Below are 27,589 nucleotides of genomic sequence, written 5' to 3'. Positions count from 1 at the left end.
ACAGCCCATCTCACTACAGTGATTCTACAATCATTTAATGAAGCGTCAAAAATTGTTTTTGTGTGCAAAAAAACGGAATAACGACTTATAGAGTGATGGGACGATTTCAAAACAAAGCTTCGAACCGTTATGAATCAGTGAATCGAATCAGCGGTTCGGATCACCAAAGTCACATGATTTCAGCAGTTTGGCGGTTTGACACGCGATCCGAAACATGAATCGATACACTGATTCAAGTGAGATGGGCTTTGTAACGATGTCTTTAGTGCCTTTATGGGTCTTGAGAGAGGAAATGAAATCGGTGTCAATGAAGGCCTTTCGGAGCCATCGGATTTCAACAAAAATATCTTCATTTGTGTTCCAAAGAAGAACAAAGGACTTGCGGGTGTCGAACGACATGAAGGAAAGTAATTAATGACAGAATTTTATTTTTGGGTGAACTAACCCTTTAAGGCATGTTCAGACGTTTATTTTGAAATAGCGGTTAACGAATAAAATCACGAAAGATTGGTAGAAATCTCAGTTCGTTTTCATGCCAGGAGTTCAAAAGAAAATTCATCCATTCAATTTAAGAAAAAAAAAGGTCTGAAAATGTTTTAAATATAAAGATTTTTTGTTGTTGTTGTTGCCACATTTGTGATGTAGTGGCGAACTATAACGCATGAAATACGTATATACATATTGAATGTCTACTTCATAAATTGTATAAAAGTTATATACATATATGGTATTCCTTATTACTATATTTAGTCAAAAGTTTTGTACCACGCAAAATCTTACTGAAAGCAAATTTATTGACATATCAACATAAAAATTTAGAACGCAACTTATTCACATTTTTGGCTTTGACTTTGTTGTAGTATTTGAGTAAAACTAAAAAAAGATATATATTTTATATAAAATATAAATATTTACGCCAATTATAAATAAAGTCCAACTTGAATAACTTTTTTTTCCTATTTCCTAACTATATATAACTATTTAGATTATTCAACAATAATCTGCCAAATGTCTTATTTAAAACAAGACCAACCTTTGTCTATATTCCAAAGCATTCTTGAATTACAACCATTTCAATTTGGATAGTGCATTTTCATGTCTATGCGGAAAACAGCTAAAGGGGTTAAACTCTTCTGTGCATATGTACTAGATCTTTAACTACACACCTTAATATAAATTTCCACTTAATCAGCGAGAAACATTAATTCAGTAACCGCTCTGGCAGATTCAGCAAATAATTTGTTAGACTGATTCAAACCGATAACTATGTGTGTTGGCAGCGAATGCAACACAATAAAAATGTGTTTAATTTTTCCTCATCACATTTAGTTTAGACCTCAAACTCACAGACCAGATGAATTAGTTTCTTTGGCAATGGCGCCATAGATTTAACCTAGACTATCAGTCCTAAAGATCGAATGTGAAAAACACATCAGTTGAATGTCGCAGTAAACAAAGCCAAATAAAATCAAGATTTTCACAACACTTTTTTTTAGTAGCGCTCATCTCATAAATTTAATTATTCTGAAATGATCTGAATCCTGACAGTCAGGAGAAGCTTGTGAGGTTAGTTTGGTACTCCGTTAATGGATGTTGCCAGACAAACACAGATCAGACAGCCAGATTCACCTTATCAGGAGAGTCCCCCCACGACTGAAGAGTTCAAACAGTATGTGAGTAAACGTGCTCCTCGGGCACCTCATTAAAATAAGCTTGCTCTGGTTTGATCATTCATTGCCCTGACTCTGTAGTGTCTGACAGACTGTTTTTCTTTCAGCTCTGAACTCTCACACACCTAATTTAATCAATCAAGGTCTGTTAGTTCAGTACAAATACATTATGTCAGATAGGTCACCAGTACTATAATCACGTATAACTAGAAGAACTAGTCTGAACCGCAAACCACATGTTTTCTGGGGCAACAGTTGACTGGAAAATTGCAAATTCATTTTAATTATTATTTTAAAAAGAATGGGGAGAGAATTTAAACAAATCAGTTTTAAAAATATTTTAAATAAATCAATTTAAAATCATTTAAATTGTTATGGAGACACATGAGAAACAATGTTTAGTGCCAATGACATCAAACTTGGCACGTCACAAAGTTTGAAAATGCTCTTGCACAAATAACATTTAAATAATACTAATAAAAAAGTAGAAATTAATTACCAAAGACTACAGGAAGACTGTGCACTTTACTTATGAATGGGAGAAAGTTCAACACCCAAAATGGCGAATAAGCCCCGCCTTCTAAATCAAAGTGCCAATGGTTGAATAGTAAAGTCATCGCATCACTGCAGCTGCCTTTAGAAGCTCCGGTTGCTATAGAAACAGGCAGTGTTCTGAGACATGTTTAGGACTACACATGCGCAGTAGCTTTGTCCAGGCTGAAAAATGCTCTTTTATTGTCATGATTTTAGAGTTTAGAAGAAAAAAAATGAGAAAGTTGTTGTAAGATTTAATTGGTGATTCCAAATATTAAATGTAATAGTAAGTTTGGCAAACACTTTTGGAGAATTTGAGGTTTCTCCATTGAAAGAGATAGGAGCTGCACTTGGATGCCCGAGAGGCATTTCAAAGATGGCCGCCGAGTGAAATGACTTGTCTTAAAGGAACTTTGTTAATTACTCTCACTTCATTCCAAACCTGATTTCACAAAAGATATGAAATGTGAAAAATGACTTTTTTTGGGGAACATAAGATGAAGATGTTGGGAACCAAGCAACACTGAAGCCCAATGACTTCCATTGTATGCAGATATAATACATCAAAATATCTTCTTTTATGTTCTGCAGAAGAAAGCATGTCATGAATGGTGGACGAATTATCTCTTTAAGAGGGTGAGATTAGCCTTCTAAATAAACTCAGAGATTAATAAAAAGCATCATATTTCTCTCATTTTTCAAAAGAGGGCATGTAGTTTATAACGCAGACATTTCTACATTGGTTTCCTAATGCGGCTTTCACAGAATCTAAACATCGACCTTATAACCAACCGTCAGACCGCTGGCCTTGAGCTCTGCAGAGAAACAGGCCTGAAATAGTTGGTCTGTCAGGCCAAGAACAACAGGTCATGTAGGACTAGAGGCACCACAAGAACGATTTAAAAACACTGGGGGAAATGAAGGCTCACGTCTGGCTGCCAGTCTGCACGGAGGTAGGTCAAACAAGACCATGGGCCTCCCAAGCTCTGCAATCAAAACCAGTACAAAATGTGTGGGAAGCTATAAGGACTGCGATGAGGTCATTCTTATTATTGCCATTATATCTTTAACTACATAATTTATAAACTTGACAGTATAACTTTTATTGCGTTTTTGATTTTAAAAAATGGTCACCCCAACATGTGTCCTATCCATGCATCAAGTTAATCTTTGTTCTGTCCTAACCAGCCACACTATGACAAGTGACACGTTTGATTGGTTGCATGGTTTTTCGAGGCCCGCCCACAGTAAATCTGATTGATGAATCTGAAAATCTTGCTCCCAGTAACTTAGTTATGCTAGTCATATTAGGTCATGATTTTGATTCAAACACCCACGCAATCTTATTCCTAAATGACGATGATTTGGCTATGGCTATTATTAAGCCTTTGACAAGGTGTTGGTGCTGCTGACCCAGAGAGAGATGATGTCATGTATAGGTATGAAAGAGATTCACAAAGAGTCTTTTCAACCACACAGTACTGTTATTTTTGTGTTTCAATAATTTAAATGATCACAGAACTACTGGGATAAAAGTTCATAGTTTGGATATAAACACTGATGTCTGCAGTAGCGATCCAAATAGACTAATCTCTTTTTAAAAGTAACTTGGCACTGTAAATAAAGACTATCAATTACATTATTACACCAGTAGGTGGCAACAAGTGACATAAAATCATAATTTTTTAATCATCAATTCAAACCTAATTTAAATAAAAAATGTATTAAAGTGTATTAAATGTTTTTAAATAGGCTGCAACAATTAGGAATTAGGGCCCTATCATACACTCGGTGGGCTGCTGGTCTGAATACCAGGCGTGTTCAGAAGTATTGTTAGCGCATTCCTATTTTGAGGCAACTTAATATGGCTGCTAAAGCCAATGGCGCAATATATATATTTTTAAGTTAAAGGAACTGTATGTAAGAAATATTTCAAATAATCATAAAATGGCCCTGATACGTCACCAACAACAGTAGTCCGGCCAGGATGTTGTCATTTAAAAGTTTTTGTTGCAGCCCTCAACTGATGCTGATGTTGACATGTTGTGTTTGGGCCTAAAGCTCCACCCTCCACCTATCGACCAATCACGAAGTCAGTAGTGTTTCTGCATCTGGGTTGCCAGATCTGCTCTAGTTACCACAGCTGCAGCTACAAACGTTCCTGCTGGATCCGGCAGACTATCTGAAAACCTCGAGTCAGGGGGAGGGGGAGATGGGAAAGTAATTACAGTACCAGTTTTGGCCACAATCTTACATACACTTCCTTTAAGTTAATAATGTGCGTATAGGTGGGTCCACAATGCATGTACACTCTGCTTATTACACACAGGGATGCACAGGAGCACACAAGCATTTTTAGTGTACATATAAAAAATGCCTACATGTGATAAAGGATAGTCATTGCATGTATCAAAATGAGCCTACCTATTTGCAGTAATGAAGAGCAAGCAGGCGTGGAATCATTGGACGTGCAGATCCGTTTCCTCACTAGAGAACAGTTCTTTCCGCTCAAAAATTATGCCATGTAAATAGTGAATCCACTATGGTGCGAGCGCAACTAGCTTTTAAAGGGAAAGGGAGAAGAGACTCTAATTGGTTTATTGCACGTTACGCCCAAAACACACCCATGACTCATTAAGAGAATAGGGACAACTCTTTTATACCACGCACCTTGAGCACCGACCGTTTTTTTTCTGTCATGAAACTAGCAAAAGTGGATTCGGACATAAAAATAGGGTCCATTACGTTTTGTCAGAACCTTTAGTAAATTCCATTTTCTTAGAGGTCATTTTGTTTAAATAAGATTTTGTTTAGTTGACTATTCAGAATCGTGGTAGAAACGTGATCTCGATTCAAAAAAAAAAAAAAAAGATTCTCAAGAATTGTGCAGCTCTACTTAGTCCTAAATCTCATGTCCAAAGGGAACCAGTATCACACACTCCCATGAGGATCATAGAGTTCTGACACCCTCTTCATCAGAGACGAGTTCAAACGCCACACAGTGCTGTGAGGATCTGCTGACCATGAACATAATCTCTCCTTGACCCTTACCTCACCCTCGCTCCATTTAACATCCAGACGCTCAGCTATAACTTAAATATTTACACACAAGAGAAGTACAGGCACACTTACACTTGCCCCAGTGTGTTTACAGGGCTGACGGGATCAAATGTGAAGACAGATATACCTGATGAAAAGGAAAGTGTGCTAACAGCCATGATCAGATGGGTGAGATCAACCTCTGATGCAAATAAATGCTATTGCTCATAGGGAAAAGATCACCCAGAAATGAAAAAAAAAATCATAAAAAATCATTATGATGATTTTTTCTTTAAAAAGATTTATGAATCTTCACATTTGACATGTGTCATAACCACGGGCTGCAGAGCTCCAATAAGTACAAATTAGTTCAACGTAGTTTAAAAGTTTGGGGTTCAAATGTTTTTTTTATTTTTATTAATACTTATTTATTGCATATATTGAATATTTATTCAGCAACGATGCATTAAATTGACACAAAAGTACAGACATTTTATATTACAACAATCAAACAAAATGTATATTTTAAATAAACGCTGGTTTTGAAAAGTTTCCTAACCAGCCAATTTGAAACATTGAAAACTGAAAATTCTGCTTTTCCACCATAGGTGGAATTTTTTTAAATTTTCTTTTTATTATATTTTAAAATTGAAGAGTTATTTTAAATTGTAATAATAGTTCACATTATTACTGTTTTACTGTATTGCTGATCAAATAAATGAAGCCCTAGTAAACATAAGAGACTTCTTTGACATAAAAAAAAAACTTACAGACCACCTACTTGAATAGTATATGAACAGCACACAGGTATGGAATAACTGTGGGAGAGTAAATGAGGGTAAGTAAATAATGACAGATTTTTTATTTTTAGGTGAACTCTCCCTTCAACATTACGTTCAGAGGGATGTCTGACATTAAACACACATGAGGGTATGGTTGGATAAAGATCACAACGAGAAGGAAAATAAATGCATTGTCGTCTGTCCGGGGTGACGACAATGCCGTCTGTGGCATCCCTTTATCCGTATCATCCAGCATTAAATATGAAGAAACGTCTCTATAAACCATGTGTTTTAAACAGCGAATACCTATCTGTGATCTTTGTGCAGAGACTTACATTAGCACAAACACTCCTACACCTCTGCTGTGGGCTCGAGTGGGACATCCTGATTTATCTGGGATATTTAAACAACAGAGACTCTATGTGCCTCTCAAATTACATAAGAACTGCATAAGAAGCACGTCAGCAGTGCTTTTTCTGATCTAAAAGTGACACACTTTTACATTTAAAAACACTGTTTGTCAAAAACAGGCTGAGATGGAATTTTTGCAGAGCATTTCCTGGTAATGGAAAAGGAATTCTGCAGAACAAGTTGTGCTCATATTGATAGGTGAATAATCAAATTAGGCAAAATATTTATCAAACAACCTCATTACACGAGCACAGGTGAGGAATGTGTAGAACTTTATAAGTTACAGCCGAGAAGTTCTGTGGGCAAAGATTCCATAGGCTTGAAGAAGAGGAACTAGCCTGACAAGCCAGACCCACATCAAGATGTTTGGTCTGGAAACTCACCATTGACAGCTCAATCCGACGGGCGGGATAAACGGTTGTCTTTCAAACTCCCTCTGCACGCGATAGGATAGCGCTACAACCAACCAGAGCAACGTGAAGCGGCGTTAGATCTGGTCCGTATCCGGTCGGCAAAACTCAGAACGCATCTTCCCTTTTTAAGAATGACTTCAGTGCCGTTCTTTGTTCTTTTCTCAGAGAAAAGCTTAACTCCAAGTCTTCCAGAGTCACGGCCAAAGCTGATTCGAAAGACCGCTGTTCGCCAGCTTCTGTGTTTACTAGTAGCACGCAGTACCTCCGCAACTCGGCCGTCATTATGTTAAGCCCCGTCCACCGACTCTATACACGATATGTGATTGGCCCGACCAGAGTTTGGTTTTTCCAGCTCAGAAGTCTATTGAGAGTTGCTAGACGACACTCGCGGCAAAATAGATTTTTAGGCTAACTGTATAGATCACGAACGAAATAACTTTTTTTTTACAGATCACTGAACTTAAGCTGAACTATAACACTCTTTTACTATTTTCTTCTAGATTTGCTGTACAGCCGAAACAAACGTTGTTGTATTATTTTCCTGTTATCCCTGTAAAGCTGCTTTGAAACAATTGTATTGTAAAAAAGCTCGATATAAACAAAGATGACTTGACTATATTTACGTTATATATGACACCTTGCTGGCAGAGAAGTTGAACCTCTTCTTTGCCCACTTTAAGATGGACACGATTCAGCCATACAGCACCCAACAGCCCACAGCAACTTCAGTTTCACCCTCTCTGTGGAGGAGCATGAGGTGAGGTGCTGCAGAAAGGCTGTGGGCCCGGATGGCATCTCCGGACGTGTGCTGAAAGACTGTGCGGACCAGTTGGCTGGGATCTTTACCAGAATCTTTAACATGTCCCAATGACTCTCTTCTGTACCACCTTGCCTGAAATCCTCCATTATAGTCCCTCTGCCCAAAAGACCATTCATTAACGATTACCGGCCAGGAGCACTCACCCCTGTGGTGATGAAGTGCTTCAAAAAAAAATAATAACGGAAACGTATCCTATCATTTCTTCCTCCACCTTTGATCCACATCAGTTTGCCTACAGGGAAAATAGGTGCACGGAGGACGCAGTAGCTGTAGTTCTTCACACTGCGTTGGGCCACCTGGAGCAGCAAGGGAACTACGCTGGGCTCCTCTTTGTGGACTACAGCTCTGCGTTCAGCACCATCCTCCCCCATACTGGTGTGTAAATTGTCGGATCTGGGTCTGCCTAACTCTAGTGGTAAGTCTGTGGATCAAAGACTTCCTGACAGGATGCACACAGAGGGTCAGAACGGGCTCCCATATCTCCACAGCTCTTTGTCTCAGCACCGGCTCCCCCCAGTGCTGTGTGTTGAGCCCCCTGCTCTATACCCTCTATACATTTGACAGCACCTTTCCACTCCAGCAACACCTTTGTCAAATTTGCCGACGACACCACAGTAGTGGGGCTCATCTCAGGGGCTGATGAGTCGGCCTACTGGGACAATGTGAAGCGGCTGTCAGTGTGGTGCAAAGACAACGACCTGCTCCTGAACACGTCAAAGACAAAGGAGATAAGTCACTGATTTCAGGAGGGAAAAAACAGACATTTAATCCATATTCATTGACAGGGACAGTGTGAAGAGGGTCACAGATTTCCGTTTAATGGGAGTTCGTATTGAAAAGGACCTGACCTGGAGCATGAGCACCACAGAATTGGAAAAGTAGGCACAGCAGAGACTCTACTTTTTGAGGGTCCTTAGGAAGAACAACATCGCCCAAAGTCTGTGGTATCCTTCTACCGCTCCACTATAGAGAGCATTCTCAATTACTGCCTTTGCGTGTGGTTTTCTAGCTGCACTGTAATGTATAAAACAGCTTCAGAGGGTCATCAGGATGAGATGAAATATCGGGTGCCCTCTTCCAACCTTGGAGGACCTACACATTTCCCGCTGCCTCGAGAGCTTACAGCATCATAAAGGACGCATCTCATCCAGGTCACTCTCTTTTCAGTCTGCTACCATCAGGCAGATGCTACAGATCCATTAGAACCAGGACAACAGGACTCTAAAACAGTTTATATCCAATAGCAGTACAAGCTCTAAATGCCACCTACGTTACCTATGTATACATATGTAAGCAATCAAATGTGTCTGCACATATCTGCATTTTATGGCACATATCTGTCATATTTACTATTGTTTAACTGTACATTTTCCTATGTGTACGCACTTTCAAAATGAGACTAAATTTTGTTGTACAGCTGTACAAAGTTTTCTATTCTATTGTATTCTATTGTATTCTATTCTTACTTAACCTATTTACTGCCTTAAAAACTGTCACTCCCCTTTTTGAAAATAGTCATGAAAATGCACTATCCAAACTTAAAGGGCTATAATTCATGAATACTTCGGAATATAGACTTAAGTTTGGTCTTGATTTAAAGATGACAATCAGCAGATTATTGCTGAAGTGAAAGCATTTCAATATATAAAACAATAGAAAAGTTATGGAAGTTTAAATTTATTGAAAATGAAAAATACAGTACTAAATATTTTTATTTTATATAAAATAAATATTTTACAAAAAATGTTTTACTATAAAATTACTATAAAACCAAAGCCATATGTCTAACCAAATTGTGTTCCAAATTTGAATTTGATATCACAAAAATTGAAGTCCCCATGAGATTTTTCTTTAGGCGCTATACCAAAAATAGCCACCGGGTGTCATTCAATTTCCATTGATTGTTTGTTTGATGTATTTTCCTGTAAATTTCTGTCCAAATATCACTTCCATCATAAAACAGTCACCAAATATGGAAAATTGAGACTCAGACCTTTCAAATTATATGCGTTTTGACAAGAAATTATGTGTTTTGTCAAGATAAGAAAAGATTTTCATTATAAAGTAGTTAAAGGTTACAACTGCTGTTATGATGTAGATTTTTTTTTGAGGGTCACTCTCATCATAAATTACTATTTTACTGTCATCATGTAATTTTTATTATAAAACAATGGACACACACCTCTTCAGGAGGGTTAGACCTTTCCAACAATATATAGTTTTTCATGATTACATTAGGATTTAAGTTAAATATAGTGAAGGAAACGTAGGCGTCTCGTATACGGGACGTTGACAGTCAAGGGGTTAAAGGGGTCCTATTATTCCCTTTTACGAAGTCCTGATTTTGTTTCACAAAAAACACATTATTTTTCATGTTTTAAATTATTACAGCATCTCTCGCGCGTATCTGACTCGAACGTGCCGAACAGTTCCTTTTTCGATTAAGGCACTCCTTTCAAAATAGGAAATGTGCTGTGATTGGTTAGCTGAACCAGTCTGTTGGGATGGGCACCGCATGTTTAGGAAATGTCCCGCCCTTTTAATATAACCGCGAGTTTCATCTGCTCGAGTTTAAATATTAAGGATGACATCAATTTCAAACCAATTCCAGCCTTATTTAGACTTTGACAATGTTAAAGGATTAGTTCACTTCAAAATGAACATTTCCTGATCATTTACTCACCCCCATCTCATCCGAGGAGTTTGTGAAAAAAATAAATCATCTTGCTCTTCATCTGGCATGACCAATTTCCTCTTCTCAATCTCTCCAACCACTTGACTACACTCTGCTATGTAACGCACACTTTTCACAAACTACAATATTAATTAAGCATAAGAAACAGAAAAAATAGATGGACTACAAGGCAAAAGTTTGGAATTTGTTTCATTTGATTTTGAAAAGTACTTTTGATAGTTTTTTAAACAAATACAAACCATTCCTATGTTCGAATCTCTGTATTGAACAATATTTAAAATGGACGTTTGAAGCGCACAGCGAAGGAAACACCATAAACAAATGTCCAGCAAACATACATGTTCCTCTTTCAAAATAGTCTAAAAAGCATCCCAGGATGCAGTTTGTGAAGGTGGCTGATGAATGCCAATGAATTTGCAGTTATACGAAGTTCAAATAGAAGACAGATTGCATTATTTTGGTCACTACATACTTCCACTGGTGTTAGTTTTCATTGCTTTACTATTATTCTAAAGTGTGAAAAACAGTACTAATAAACACAGAGAAGGTGTGTCTAAACGTTTTACTGCTAGTGTTGGGAAAAGAGAAACAAAAAAGCAGTGAAAAAGAAGAAGAGCTACAGTGCTCTTCTATTCATCAGCTCTATACCCTCCCTCTTTGACCCAAGCGTGGCGTCTGCTTGTCGGTACTGACATTATTATTATTATTATCATCGTCATCAACCCCAGAGTTCTGGGCCGAGACCACACCACTGACCCCGCTTGACTGCCGCTACAGAATCCTGGATGCTCTCCATGCCTGGATCCAGTCCTGTTATTTCAACACACGTTTCGCAGGACCAGTGCACCCCTCCTTTTGTTCACAGAACTGAAATCTATAAACACACTTGACGGTTTACAAATTGAGCTCCAAAGCAACGGCACCCGAGAAGCAAGTTTGCCGAGCGGCTACCGTAATTAACCGGACACAAATGACGTATACTGTGCAATTACGGTCATGGGAACTGCTGTTACATATTGATTTTATAGTTGGCCCCTACCGACTCCACCGATCTTGTCAAACTGATGGTAAAGTGTCATGACGTGGTTAAATGGAGTGGTTCCCGAACCCACTTGTGTTGATGGATCTCCATCGGGGCTCGCTCAATCTGACCCACAGTCCAATAACCTGATGCAATTTTGACACTAAACAGACTGCATTTGATAAGCGCAGTCAGCTGTGTTAGGGAAAGGTTGGCTGGACCTAAAACTTTGTCAGGTCTTGTTAGACTGGCTCTGGAAAAGGGAAGAACTGCCAGTGTCTTTTGAGTGCATGCTTACATGTTCAAATACACGATGTTTTTGAACATGTGCAATAGAACAGGTAACATGAATATCACATGTCAAAAAAATGTCAGGGTCTTATATTTTGAAAAATGGGAATTATATTTTGATTTTAGAAATAAAACCTATTCTAGACTTAAAATATGATATGAATATTATTAAAATAATTATGTGGCATATTATTAAAATATTTTTATATTCTCATTATAATTATAACTTTATTTAATTTAGTCCCCCCCCCAAAAAAGGGTATAAATATTATTTAAAAATATTTATAAAATAATGATGTTATATTATTAAAAAATAATATAATAATATAATAAAATAATATTTTTATTTTATTCATTCATTTATTACAATTAAATCTTTGTTATTCCAAAAATCAAAAGCAGAAGAAACAAACATATTTTTTGGATTAAAATAGAATTTTAAAATTATAGTAAAAACATAATACAAATATATTTATTATAATATAATTTATTAAAATAATATCTTAATGTATTATTATTATTATTTATATATGCAAATAAAAACTTCAAATCAAAGGAAATATATTTTGTGTATTTTTGTCTTACAACAGTTTAAATTAAGGACAGTAATTAAAAACATTAATATATAATATAAATATATGGAATAAAAATAAACAATATATTTTGGTATTTGTTGAATTTCCTGAATGCTGTGTTTTAATACAACTGTAACTCAATCATGTTTAAAAAAATATTTTTAAGTCAAAGTAAAGCATCCAGATGCAATAATGTCAATTAGGTGAGAAAATGTGCTTAACTGTCATCAAAACTCTGGCAAAAATTAATCTTTGAACAACCTGGCCATTTTCTTGCAAGATGCATCATAACAGGCGATTTGATTGGTCATGCATTTTAAAATCCCACTGAAGGCTAACCTGCTTGGGCGTTTTCGTTGAGACGAGAGTAGGCGGCGATATCAAGGCGGGGAATGCATCTCTCGATGGACACCCAAGCGTACGTCTCAGGGCACAGGAGGTCTGAAGGCCGGTACTGACCCTATGAATACAAAAACAAGAGGAGAAAGAGCTTGGTCAGTGCATTGGTATGTCGAATGCTGTCGATTAGTGAGAAGCCAGGAGAGAAAAAGAGGGGGAAAGCAGATGGCCTTCTCAGGCCTTGAGTTGCGTGTCTTTTAGGGGACTGCTGATAGTCACACAGAGCCAAACAAATATACACACACCACTGTGACCGCAGTGTAAACAAGCAAACGCCTCGGTGCAGATCTCTGCATTTCTTCAAACACAATTGAGCCATTTCTGGCGAAGGCAAAAGTGCACTGACACGCTGCACGTACGGACACGCACCCACACACTAAAGCCCGCACAGATTATGAGGGTTTAGTTCAGTATTTGGTCAAACTAGAAGCAGCCTCGTGAGAGTCTCAACATTACCGACAGGATTCGTCCGTCATTAACCCACGATGGAAACTATGTGTCCTGTTTTTACAAGACGGACAGCATGGGAACGAGGGACCCTGTGGAATGTGTAAATAAAAGGCATTTTGTGGGGCAAGGCAATGAGTGGCGGTGATATGTTCGATGGCTAGTGAGGGAAAGGCTTTCACACTCGTGTTCATCGCTCTGTCATCGGCAGACTATACAGAGCCCTAAAGAGTGAGGTGACTTATTCAGAGCTGTCCGATGACAAGCGAACAAGGGTCACTGGATTTGAAGACTTATCTGAGCAATGAAAGAGCATTTGTTTGCTTTCGAGCCCGCAGATAGACATGTGCACGTGTACAAAATGAAAGAGAATAAAGAAAGCTCTAATAAAGCATTAAAGGAACATGTAAAACACATAATTGTGAAAAATACAGTATAGTATTAATTCTAGAAGGATAAACATTAAAAGACAGGATTTTTCTTTCTCTTTTGAAAAAAAGAGGGGAAAAAACAGAAAGAGCTGTGCAGGTATGCAGAGGTTTGTCAAACGCTAAGGTCTTATATAGAACATTCTTAAAGCTACACTGTGTAACTTTTTTAGTTTATTCTTAGCAAAAAACACTTACTTCTTTCAAAAATATATGTGCTCATTAATGTATATTTACTTCTTTCAAGTAATAAAGTATTCTCGTAAGTTTATAATATGCCATTGAAAATACATACGGGTGAGGGGTTCGAATGCTGGTCGCCATGTTGCTCCTCCATATTGAAAGTACATTAGCCAAAGAGGGACATACCCGTAAATTCAAGCTTCGCCTTTCGCGTTTTAACTCTCGATGGCACTCATGGACGAGGTTGAACTGGAAGCCATGTTAATCTTGGACTAAATCGGCCACCGTAGGAGTTAAAACGAAATCGGAATTGAGAGGAACAGAAACGAATAATCACTGGATGGTCATATACCTTTACACCGCTAGATGGGGGAAAATATCACACAGTGTAGCTTTAAAGGTACAGTTTCACAAACAGGATCAGAGAGCAGATGGATAATGGTCATGCAAAGAAAAATCACAACTTCTGGTGCAAGAAACCTTGATTAATGTTATAATAGACGTCAGGGGTGAAGGAATAAAATGCAATAAAAGTGTAGAATATGTGACCAGAGTGCTGGCAAAATTGACATGCGCTGGGCACATGCGACTGTCAAATACACGTGATTACTGGACTAAGTAGTCTTACTGCGCTAATACTGTAACATACACACAAAGTTAACATATATAAACACAGTTGGTTATGTCTAAAGTGAAAGTAAAATTGCGTGTGTCTGTATTTAAAATGCGAGCAGGTCTTAGCAGCGCAGTGAGAGTGAACCCTTGTCCTTAAAAGGGACAGTTCACATCTAAAATGATGTTAATAAAACAACAAAAGACAAAAAGAAAATCACTCACTGCTCTTGAATAAAGTAATAATAAAGTAGCTTTTAATCAATGTATATTGTATGTTGAAGACTATGTAGTTTTAATTTTAACCTACATTTATTCATTCAATTTTAATACTTAAATGCTGCTGTAAAGCTCTGAGCTGCTACTGTAAATCTTTATATATATTTATTTTATATTATACAATAAACTAGGAATGTGTACAAGGTTTTTTAAGTTTAAGTTTTGTTTTTTAAGTTTAAGAAAGATTTTTCAAGTCTTTTACATAATAAAGAAAGAGTATTACTAATGACTTTCTGTTCCTGTCGCCTAAAAATAGAATAAAAAAAGAAGCAAAACACCAAACCGAAAACAGTGTTTAAAAACCGAGGTATGTATTGAACTGTGGACTAACTCTATTGTTCCATCCCTAATATTATTTATTTATATATATATATATTTATCGTTTTTTTTATTTAGTTTTTCAAAACCCATGATTTGTTTGAATTAGATAAAAAATGACTGAACAATTTAAAGGCGATAAGAGTCAGCAAAGTCAATTTTAAAAAGTATCCTGAAGGTTCCAAAACAAAATCACCTAGCAACCATACCCAAAAATTCTTGGTGATAACACCAAAATTGACACACACAAGACAACACCATATCTATAGGAAAAATGTATGATTATGTGTATGTCTGTGCGCACCCTGTATAATTCTCTCTTCCTCTTTTAGTTCTGAATCAGTTTCTGGTTCAAATATATAAGGCAGAATTAGGGTGCTTTCAGACTTGGTTCGATTGCCTGGACCGAACCAGAGTTCGATTGCCCCCCTCTCCCCCTGCCCCCGCTGGACTGTGATGCATCGGATCTGTCAGTCAGTGCGAGTGAGATTTTTTTTCATGGACAAGGGAAAGGTACTCCTCTCAGAAAACGTACAAATAAAGATACTTTTAAATGTTTAATTGCTAATTGGAGCATTGGGATCACTAGAAAAGGGCTTAATGAACTAATTTTGGTGAAAACCTCAAAATTATTCACTTGTTTTGCCTTTAGCTCCAAATTATCCAGAGCGCATTCCTTTTGCCAGTACGGGTCACATATGATGATCCCTTTAATGTAAAAGATGTGCTACAGATATGCTTAAGTGAAATGTCACACGCCACAGCCCTTAAATGTGCAGCTTGCAATCATGCCCTGAATCTGCTGGTACATGCAAGAGCCTGTAAAGAGATTTTGCAAAGATGCAATGTCCAATTTATGGAGAAAACCAGAAAGTAACCAGAACAAGCAGATGACAAATTTAACAAGACAACCAGTCCAAAAAGTGTCTTAACTTATGATTTTAAACCAGTTAAATAAATTCCAGAAAATAAATATAAAATTAATATAAAACTGAATAAATGAAGTGCAAGAGACAATAAGTCTCATTCACTAATAATTACAGATTACTTCATGTTTGTACGCACAAAGAATTAGAGACTTTTAAATAAGTGGTCGTATGCATGAGGTTAGTCATTTGCATAAAACACACCCAAACTATCTCTATATAAGGGCTTTCTCCACAGCCTTTCGTCACACTCATCAAACTTGATGCTGTTTGCAGACACACTCTTGCCTATGGAAGCTTTTTTCAGCCACAAAATAAAACATTTTAAAAGATAACTGCGACTTTATGTCTTACAATTGCGAGTTTGCATCTACTTGTCTAAATTAGTAAGTTATTGAGTCATTCATTAAATTCATTCAAGCGGCTGATTCATTCAGGAATTAAGTAAATGGATCTCTTTATGAATGGACCATTTAATCATTGGTACACCAGATTGAGTCGCTGGAAAAGAGATATTCATTCAGAAACGAAACACAGCTGTTTATCAGTTCTGCTTCAACTCACCACCAATCAACTACCACTAATACAGCCATGTCTAACTGCATGGGAACACAGATGCATGCAGTGGGGATGAAGAAGTGTACAATTAGGGGCCGATGTCAGTAACTGCCCTCTGGACATGCTTGCTGCCATCAGTGAGGGACTCGCTGCCTGTTTCAACAGGTCTGAAGCCATTGAGAAACATACCCTTTCCCGGAATACGATGAGGAAAATGATTCTCCGACACTTTTGACAACCATAGAAACAGAATAGCAGGAGCAAGAGTCAGAAAGCCAGATGATGGCTAAATGGCTAAGTTGGTTAGAACTACAGATGGGAGAAAAATTCCACTGAATGATTCTGGTTCCTTCATTTCTTTTAGAGAACAAACAAAAACACACTGTCATACACCCGGCGCAATGCAACGGCAGGCACGCTGCAAGTGTTTTTTTGTGTGCTAGTTTCAGCTCACCGCAGTTATCATTTTCACATCCAGCTCCACATTGTTTAAATAGCAAATGCACTCACGCCCATCTGTTCGCCTATGGCCGTGCTGGTCTGAAAAGAGGTGTGTTCAGGAGCATTGTTGGTACGTTGCTATTTTGAGGAACTGTATTCTTGAGGAACCATCATAGTATTTTTTGTGTTATTTTAAGGGTGCGTTAGTAATATGTGCCTATAGGCGGGCTTTTAAAGGGAATGGGAGATGAGACTCTGATTGGTTTATTGCATGTTATGCCCAAAACACACCCATGACTCATTAAGAGACTAGGGACAACCCTTTTGGACCATGGGTCTGGTGCTTTTTCCCGTTGCTAAACTAGCAAAAGTGGATTCGGACTAAGTGCATCTGTGCCGTGTGCTTCAGACCATGCACTCAGATTGTTAAAACAGGGCCCTTAAACTCTGTTCCAATTGTGTATGTCAATGCGCATTGTATACATTGGCAGTATACAAACAGTTCTTGGGTTCATTTTGGCACCATCTGTAAATATTTTTGACAAATTCCTCAAATGAATCACCTCATAAGAGTCATGTTGTTCATGAGTAAGGCTACACTGTTTTGTGCAGCCAGTGAAGACAATAGAAATGCGTAATATGCAATAGAAAGACATTGGCCTTTTCACAATACGTGATACCTCATCATAATTTAGACTGCAAGCTAACATCTCTGGAAAAATATTTCTTTTACTGTGGCGCTGTAGAAACGTGGTAAGGAAACTCTGCAGTTAGCACATACTTACAGAAGCCTGTGATCTCGGGGGAGTCAGAACGGTTCATGCAGAAGACACTTGGATAAAGGCTGTCAAAGAGTTAAGACGAGAGAGAGAGAGACAGAGAGATGGAGTCTGGCTGGTCATTATCTCTGCGTCTGTTCCACTTCCCTGACGGCTCTGTTGGCCACGAGTCTCGAGGCTGAGCTCACTGCCGCACCAAAGGCCTTCTCTCCTCATAGCCTGTCCCTAAACCGCTCTCAAAGATTCAGTGTTTGCACGCAAGTGCTTGCTACAAAGATCGCCCCATCTCCTTGCTTTTCAAATCAGGGATTGAATATTTCAAACATTAATTTCACTTAAGTACCACCTTAGCGTTTCTGTATTTTTAAGTCCTTTTGAAGAAGAATAAATGGACAATGTTTGTAAAATGATTGTGATGTGATTGTGACGTTAAGTTTGATATAGTTCACAACTGTAAACAATTATGTTACAAGATTCTGTCTTTTCCTTGCTATTACAATGAATGAGATCTGGAACATTCAAAAAAGGACGTAAAAGTAGCAATGCACAAATAGTTCACATGACTCAGAGAACTAGGGCGTATGTAGACATACAGACTACTTTTATGATGTTTTGCATTCTTTTTGAGGCTTTAAAAAACTAGTCCCCATTAACATTACAGAATTTACTCTACAGTTCAAAAGTTTGGGGTTGGTCTCTTTTTTAGTCTCTTCTGCGAGGTTGCATTTATTTGAGACAGCAAACAGCAGAATTGTGAAATATTATTACAATTCAAAATAACCGTTTCCTATTTGAATATGTTAAAATGTAATTTATTCCTGTGATCAAAGCTGAATTTTTAGCTTCATTGTTCCAATCTCTGGTGTCACATGATCCTTCAGAAATCATTTGAATATGATGATTGGCTAAACAGAAATGTTTATTATCAAAGTTCAAAAAAGTTATTTTATAACAAATAGAAAGTTCAGCATTTTTGAAATATAAATCATTGCTAAATAAAAGCATGTTTTACTTTCAAAATCCCAAAGTTTGAATGTTATTGTACAGAGGGAAATAACTTTCACTGCACTAATCAATTTCTTTTCAACAGGTGAGGGTGAGTACATTTACAATTTGCAGTGAACTATTTCTTCAAACACAGTTTGGATTCAGTTTTTTTCTGTGAGCAGTGTCATGAGCATCACATCTGTTCTGTTCCATATATACCACAAAAAAGCGCATTTACACAGAAGAATGAATCCCGCTTTAGAGTGGAGCGTTGATTCACACGCACAACTGACAGAAAATAAAGTGTGTGCTCGTTGTCATAACACCTCTAACTCTTTTATTGCATTTTTTTTATTAGGATATTCTGCGAAACAATACAGATGTTCCATAAACCACTAACAGAACTGAACGTCAAGAAAAATCAAGATTTGTTTTCCAAATCTACTGTAAATCCATTCTTGTTATCTGCAGGTAAACTGATCAAGCTGACGCCTGTCTCTAAAATGATAGCAGAGGGTATCATGGGATGCTTAAAACTAAAAAAGCCAAACGAGAAAAAAAATAACCACGTGGAGATTTTTTTCCCCCTTTTGCATCCATAAATCTGTCGGTTCTGCTAGCTCAGCGAAGTGCTATCAGAGGAGGATGTGATATCACAGGCTGAAGGCCAGGTAAGAAAAAATGGCAAGAAACGACATGCTCTCTGTCCCGCTCTTTCCAGCTGATCCGGAGCCACTTTTGTCTTCTGCTGAGGCAGGATGTGGTTAAGAGTCTGAGGGTACGAGCTCGGATCCAACATCAGTTCATAAGCACAGAGGGGGGGGGGAAAGTGAAGTGAACTATGACTGCTAAAAGGACAAATTGAAACCAGTTTAATTCGTGTGTTTCTGTCTGCATTTCTCACTCCCCAGTGTTTGTTTAAAAGAATGGCACGATGAACACAGCGCCATCCGTCTTCAAGTCCTCCTGCCAGCCTGCTTTCACACGACAATGAAGGTAATGTTGACAGACGGCCCGCACTCGCTAAGCCTCATTGACATCACCATAGTGAGGAATACAGAGGATAAAGAAAAGAAAACAAGAACTGTGTTTGAGAAGCACCTTTCGTCATGTTGCATGAATAGCCGTTTAAAAAAAAAAAACACAATAATAAATCAGAAAGTTCCAAAAACATACACATGGATGTGGCAATAAGAGATGCAACGTCATGGAGGACTGGATTACATGAAACCTTTGCGATGGAGAAGAAACATGGACATGCAGGTATGTCTTGGTTTCATCAAGGATGCACAATATATACTTGTGACCGGGGCTTGTTTTCCCACAACAAATGTCCATTCTTTTATTGTAAATTATAATGTTTTCATGGGATTCTCTCAAAATGATCATATATAATTATCACTGTATTGCATTTTACTGTAAAGGTCTAGCTGCTCAAGATATAAATTCCGATTTAATTGAATTTGAATAGAAAAACCAAACAGAATTCAAGAAAGTAAAATTATATGTTAGCGTTAGAAGTATGTTTAACTTGTAAAGGAATGTCTGTCAAGAACGTTGGCTTAATAGAGCATAGTTTGAAAGTAGGGCTGTACGATATATCATTTTAGCATCAATATCGACAGTCACACAGGATGTGCGATTTGTCAAGTATAGGGATCGTAGTTGATCCGTGGTCTGTATGGGCCAGCTGTACCCCGGCTCAGAATGCATGTGATTCACAGATTAATTGCAAATTAAAGTTTATCTCATCTTTTAAGTCGAGTCAGGCATCAAGTGCAGAAGACTCACACACAGATCAATGCAGACAGCATGTGAACGCCAAATTCAGGTTATCATCTCTTTCTTTTGAACTTAAATGGACACACACTTGCCCACAAAATGAAGTCAAATTGCCTGTCTCTGTGAGAATCCTTGTAAACAGTTGATTATGTGTTGTAAACAATTGAGAAAGAAAACAGATCTGTGTCTGTGCATTTGTCTTAAAGGGACAGAAGCCTAATATACCCGCAGCTGTTTGTCACCAATGGTGATCAACCAACAAATGAGAGTTACTTTTGTAGAACAAAGGTCCAAATCCAAGGCACTTTTCTTCAAATGATTAAAAAGCCTTTATTTAACTGGCTATTTCATAATAGAAAATTTAAATGACATGTGGGGTGAAAAACAACCCACGTGTAGCGGCCCAAAACTGCCTTCTTCAGGGTTACTTTTGTAGCTTTAACAAAGATAAATTGTATAAATTATCTTAGTTATTTTTCATTTATACAGTGACTTATTTTATATTTGATTATTCAATCTCTGTGACTGAATACTATTAGATTTGCATGAAAAACAAAGCCCTGCTTATTTCAATTGTATCTTTCTTCTACTGTATTTAATCAAATTATGCTTGTAATTTGTTTATTATTTTCTATGCTGTAAGGCCCAACAAAATCAGCCTAATTATTTTAGAATGATTCATTATTTTTAAAGATAGATATTCAAATCATCTGGTGAAATTGTTGTTATACTGCAATATATAATCGCAGAAAAACTAAATATCGCAATGCAGGTTTTTCCCAATATCATGCACCTCTATTTGAAAGTTTAAAAAAAATGGAGAAAGAAAAGAAAAAAACTCAAACCAACCCAAAAGCAAAATGTATGGCTGTCAAATATGGCCACCAAACATTAGAATAAATATCGACTATTGGTGTTTTTTTTGTTTTTTTTTAGATCTGTGCATCCTAAGGTAAATCAACCATAAAGGATGAATGCTCAAAAGATATTATATAAAGGCACTAACTGCAATATAATGTCAGTTTTGCATCTTCTATGAGAGGGTCTTAAGGGAGAAAAAAAAGCTAATTTTCACTCCAAACAACCTCCACCCCTCCGGCTGGGGCGCACCGCAGGGTTCATACCTGAGATTTATTAGAAAAGCTATTAATCAGGGGCATAAATCCTCAACTTCACTGCTGGCTAGGAATCTCTGTGAAAGATAACACCTCAACTCTCGCTGTAGGGAGAGAAGACGTCTACACAAGCTGATCTGAGCACTCTTTACCTTAAAGTCAACCACGACCTACAGAAAACAAGCAACAAAAAACGGTCACACATTATAAAATTCATTAAAACGCTTTAATTTCATCTACTTTAACTGCTTTTCATTAATCTAGAATCTATGAAAGTCTTGTACCAAAATAAATATTATGCTTAAAGATCTCAAAGATTGAACTGAAAAACAGACAAATCTGCCAATTTGGAGTGGAAGTTTGGAATGTTTTTAATGGTTCTGAAAGAAGTCTCTTATACTTACTAAGGCTTTGTTTAAAACAAAATAAAAACCTACATTTAAAAAAAAATTGTGTCCAATATTGTAAATCTGCCACAAAATGTAGTTAAACCCACAGGTCAAATCCAGATTGAACCACAAACTGGGTCCTAAAGGCCATTGTGGGCCACTGAGGGAACTAAACCCTCCCACTGCGAACCGAGGGGGTCTAAATCGAGGCGGGGTGTCGGCTTTTCACCATTCACTGGGATTTCATGCACATCTGGGGTCTATTTCCTCTGTAGAGGTCCATTTCATTTTTTAGAAGTATTCATAGGAAGCTACAGGCTGAAAAGACATAATGAGAGAAACTAGATACAGTATTTTTCTGAAGAAAATGTGAGTGGCGTTAGACCATGCTAAAGTCACAGACACAATGTTGGTGTGTCTGAACAAACCCCTAACCTCGAGTATGAGCAATAGTAACAATGATACACACAGTAAAAAAAGAAAGAAGTGTGCACTGCACTCATGAATTCCAACTGCAACCTGTCTAAACATTTACTATGCTGTTCACAGTCTCTCCTGCTCTATAGTGCCGAACAATGCCTGGCCTATCCCTTCTGACATAATGGCAAACACACACAGGAACAAGGACAGGTCTGTGCAGTGACAGACACAAGTGCACACTTGCTTTCACCCACTGGTATCTTATCTTGGCTTTGAGATACACACAAAGAGCAAACACAGTTGCCATGTTGTGTGTATTGTTTAAATTGTAGGTTAAACAGAGTTGACAAGTACAACTGAAATAGTCACTAAAGAGGCGGAATTGAGATCAGATGCCGAGCCATACGGACCTACAAAAAGTAGACGCGAATGCAATCATTTTGCAATACTGCCAAAGGGGGCGATAGAGATACTTTCAAATGTCTGTGCACTAAACTCATATCTTACTATTCAGTTATCTTCTATAAACATGTCAACGATTTGCGCTAATGTCCACTACAGTGCCTCTTGCAGTAACATTGAGAAAGCAATGCATGCATGAAATTTAGCTAGAAGTGTTTGCGTAAGAAATAGACCTTACTAAGGTAGAGGCATATTTAATTTTTGACAGGAATGAACGAGGCTGTGCGTTCAATGGGTTGTTTAACAAAAACAACATTTTGTTCCACTTCAAAATCATCGCTCTGCACCGTTATGAATACCCGTGCGGCTGTGCACTTTTTATTTTCGCTTTCGGATTACCAATTTAAAAATCGAGGTGCAAAACTCCAACATCCCCCGATGATTAACCAGTGGGAAACTTTCCTAACCATCATATCCCAACATGCAGCGACAAAAATTCTATGAAACTGTTTTAAAGTGTAAAAATTAGGTAATCCAAGACATTTACACAGTGCGTGCTATATTGTAAAGACTATCCCTCACAGCCTCGCTTTCATCAGTGTTATATTCAAAACGAGATCGCATTTCTGTGCTTTTCAGTTCCATCGTCACAAAGTCAATGGGCTTTTTGGAGTCTGTGGTGAACACAAGCTCCAGATATTTTGACATTTTATACATCATTATCCAACATCATTTACATAATTTATACAACATTAAATACATCAGTAAAACGGCATTCATGCTTTTTTTCACATGTCTGGATAAAGGCAAACAAGTGAGATAAGTGGGAGGCAGTCAGGGACATTAAATGTCATGTCATACACGTAAACTTATTCAATTCTAATTTATTTATTACTTATATAGCACATAATAATACAACAAGGTTGACCACAGTGCTGTACAAACAATAAGACATTAAAATATAACAAACACAAATAACAATAAATAAAAATTATGCAGAATATCTACTCTCAGACTCTTAAACTTAAAACATCTTCAGACTCTACCGATACTTATCACAACAGTACCTCGACATTCATGTATGATCAAAAGATAACGTAAAAAAGGTTTTTAAATGCCTTTTAAACTCACTAAGTGTTGATGATTGTCTAATCTATTGTGGTAAACTCTTCCAACTCATCAGTATACAGCCCTGTTAAGGAAATCTTGATTTTAAAAAAAATGTAGGAATCACAGAGCTTATTTTCAGCAATAATCCAAAAGAAAACCTATTGTTTTGTTTTTTGTTGTTGAGGGAACCAGTGTAATGCTACAGCAACATCTAGATTGGCCTACAAAAATAAGTAATCACTGCAGAACTCTACTGATAAAGGTTTTTAAAATCTAGCTAGCACTAAAAAAGGGGTTGACCTGGACTAAGATGAAGGTCAGAAAGAAAACCCTTTTATTGTTCCTCAAACTGACCCTCTATTCACAATCTCTGCCTCATCTCGACTTTCTCTGGCACTCACTAACGCTGCACAGATGGCAAGACCGCCCTGTAAGAGCTGACATCAGGGCAGACGCCGCTGAATGACACATGTAAACATGCACTCACACAAACAGCGGTCGGAACGAGGCTTTATAAATGGGCAGAGGAGAGGTGTTCTCTGACAGACGAGTGTAAACAAAGAACCCCTCCCTCTCTATGCATACTAAACTATGGCATGCATACAAAGTACCGCACACCGGTCCTCAGGAGAGCATCAAACCACACTGAAAACTCAGACATTTACACAAACCTGCAGTTTAAACACACAACGTTGGGAGAGTCGTTTCGCCTCACTCGACACATTACCAAGGGACAGAATTCAAATAAATACAGCGTCCTGACTGCTAACTAATGCCTCCACAGACATACACACACAAATACACACTCACTCCTAGTGCCTGGCCGAGCTGTGTATCAACGGTTCGTGGATGACAGCTTAATGATGGGAAAATATTTTTACAGGATCACGTTTCGGAGGGCAGTGTTTTACAGGCACAGCCTCCCAAGGTTCGTTTTATCTCTCTATCTCTCCTGGCGTTTATTGGCGGGTGGCTTAAGCACTGCGGTCTCACAGATTTAACACTCACCTTCCTTAAGTGCTTTTCACTCCAGACATCTTTGATCCGGCTTAGTAGACGCACGCCCAAAAATAAAGCTTGTATGGAAATTAGCCCCACATTTGTGCCACGTTTTCACCTACAACAACAACTGCAAGAGAGTTTACGATCTGACAGGACTTTGGCTTTAAAAACATAGCAAATGTTGAATATTGTTTATACACAAATGTTTAAAACCTAACCTACCAATAATACAAAACCACCTAAACTGTTTTACTGGCACCAAACTTCAGCCTTACAGACACCAAAACAGAAAATTATGAAAGCTTGTTTCTGCCAGAGAATAAAACATTTTAAAAGATTTTTTCTCGCCAGCCTTTTCTCACAATTGTGAGTTAACATATAAAGTCATAATTGCATAATATAAAGTCAGGATTGTGAGTCATAAAGTCATGATTACAAAATAGTCACAAATGCGAGTTATAAAGTCCTAATTGAGAGTTATAAAGTCAGAATTGTGAGTTATTAAGTCAGAATTGCAAGATATAGTCATAATTGCAAGTTATTAAGTAAGAATTTTGAGTTTTTAAATCATAATTGCGAGTTAGTCATAATTGCGATTTATTAAGTCAGAATCGTGAGAGATAAAATCAGAATTGCGAGATGTAGTCATAATTGCGAGATGTAGTCATAATTGCGAGATATAAAGTCAGAATTGTGTGATATAAAGTCAGAATTGTGTGATATAAAGTCAGAACTGCAAGGAAAAAAAGTCTGAATTCTGAGAAGTGACAATTAACTTTATTGTTTTATTTTTTATCAGAAACAAGCTTCCATAGAAAACACATCACAAGGCGATGAACACAGTAATATCTTTTGTTTATGCAAAACACAAGAATCCCACGTTTCATTTCAATACTTCTACAGGAAAAAACCTCTTTGCTTGCTCTTTGTTCCATGCTCTATATATCAAAGCGTGCTATATGTTATAAGGACTGCAGGCCCTGTCACCTCAGACAAAGTGGCTGAATCCAAGGCTCTGAAAATAAACCAAGGGCGAGTTAATGGCAAGGCAAACAGTGCGCTGGCAGCTGGGCCGCTCTGGCTATTTTCACCCCGACATCAGATCTAAACTCTCATTTTCCAGCCCTGTGACCTTCACACCTCCCTCACCGAACCCCCTTCCCCCGCCATCTATCGTTTCTCTCTTTCACTGCCGAGACTAAATCGTCTGACCCGACCTCTCAACTCTGACCCCGGAGGTCTGTCGTCATGTCAGCGCTCCTGATGGGGGGAGCAGGGGTAAGTGCGCTGAACCTGGGCCTCAATGTAAACACATAAAACACGTCGCCTCTATTACCACACTGTGTCAACGTGCTAAACGAATAGACATATAAATGTGGGTTATTTATTATTTAGGGATGCTCAATGTGTATGTGATTGGGCTTGTCGCAGTTATCTGAGAAAACGCAACCATTGTGCACTTTAAATTTCTTACTGCCATTTAAATAAGTTAATTTAAGCAAATGCAATGTGCATGTTAATGCTTTTCCAGTACAGTAGTGCATTATGTGAACTCTCATCCATCTCATCGACCCAAAAACCACACAAAGAGCAGCTACTGCTGAATTTATGCCACACTCCAGCCAAAGCATAAATAAGGCTTATTGTGCGCTAAAAAAATATAAAAAAATATTCAGTTTGGCTGGGGTCTTAAAAAAACAGTCAAAGTGAACTAAGACCTAAAAGACAAATATATTAAGCACTTGTAAATATTTTAGTAACTAAAATAACATTATTCATGTCATTCTACCCTTGTGCAATATTTGTTTACAAAACCTTAAGGGAGTCAAACATCCATTCAATATGAACTTCTTAAGACTTATTAAAGTCCCCCTGTAGTCAATCATTATCACCAAAATGACACATTTAAAAAAAATTCCTGTGAAAAAAAAGTCTTCATGCCTTAAAATAGCTTGAATATAACTGTACACCATTGCTTCATTTAGCATACGCAGATTCATGAATATGCAAATGAGCCCCGCCTCCACTCCCACCAGCTCAGAGACCCACTCTGTCAACTTTTACTCAAGTTAATGATATGCTAAACCACATTGACATGATTGGTTATAAGGTAGTTTGTGACTAGTGCTGGGCTGTATGACCAAAAATTAATATTACAGTATTTTTCTAAATTATATCGGTTTGGCGGTATATGACGGTATTTTTTTGACATGCATGACCAGGTGTTCACCACATTTTCTACTGATTGAGAGAGGAAATACTGTAGTAGATTGACTAGAATGCCCTATTTTACTGTCATGATGAGTGAATATTGTAGAATAATTCCACGCTAGAATTAATACAAGTTTGCAAAGCCCCACAAAATGATGCTGTGTTGAGACAACAACCAATAAAACACAAACCTGCAAGAATGATGGAGAAACGCGGAAGAACATTTAAAAGGTCTGATAATTTTTTCAATATATTTAAGAACACTAAAGTCTCTGAGCAAATGACACGTGTCAGTTTAACACAGAAAGGATAAAGGCATTGTAGCTTTTTTGCCCATTTATCTTTGAGTTTTCATCTACATCATTGTCTTGTGTATCAGAATAATCCATCGTGTCATCGCGTTCATGATCAGACGTACGGCTATGACAGTATTTGCATATATATGTTATTCCGTTTGAAGAAGACGCGATTAAATGTGTGCATATACGCAGTGATGGTTCATGTTAAAGAGATAGTTCAATTTAAAATGAAAATTCTGTCATCCTTTACT

At 37.6% G+C, this 27,589-nt stretch overlaps 1 protein-coding gene across 3 annotated transcripts in view; it reads right to left on the bottom strand.

Annotated features, from left to right (window-relative positions):
* Positions 1-27,589, bottom strand: part of LOC137044569 (arginyl-tRNA--protein transferase 1) — a 102,786-nt gene that overhangs the window by 6,224 nt on the left and 68,973 nt on the right. For all 3 annotated transcript variants that reach the window (XM_067420627.1, XM_067420626.1, XM_067420625.1), the window contains exon 11: positions 12,591-12,711. In XM_067420627.1, coding sequence (XP_067276728.1) covers positions 12,591-12,711 — 121 coding nt within the window. The remainder of the gene's footprint in view (positions 1-12,590; positions 12,712-27,589) is intronic.

Source organism: Pseudorasbora parva, chromosome 17, assembly GCF_024679245.1.
Source record: "Pseudorasbora parva isolate DD20220531a chromosome 17, ASM2467924v1, whole genome shotgun sequence".
NCBI lineage: Eukaryota > Metazoa > Chordata > Actinopteri > Cypriniformes > Gobionidae > Pseudorasbora > Pseudorasbora parva.
Note: the sequence above shows the minus strand (reverse complement) of the source record. Positions and strands in the feature narration are given on the sequence as shown.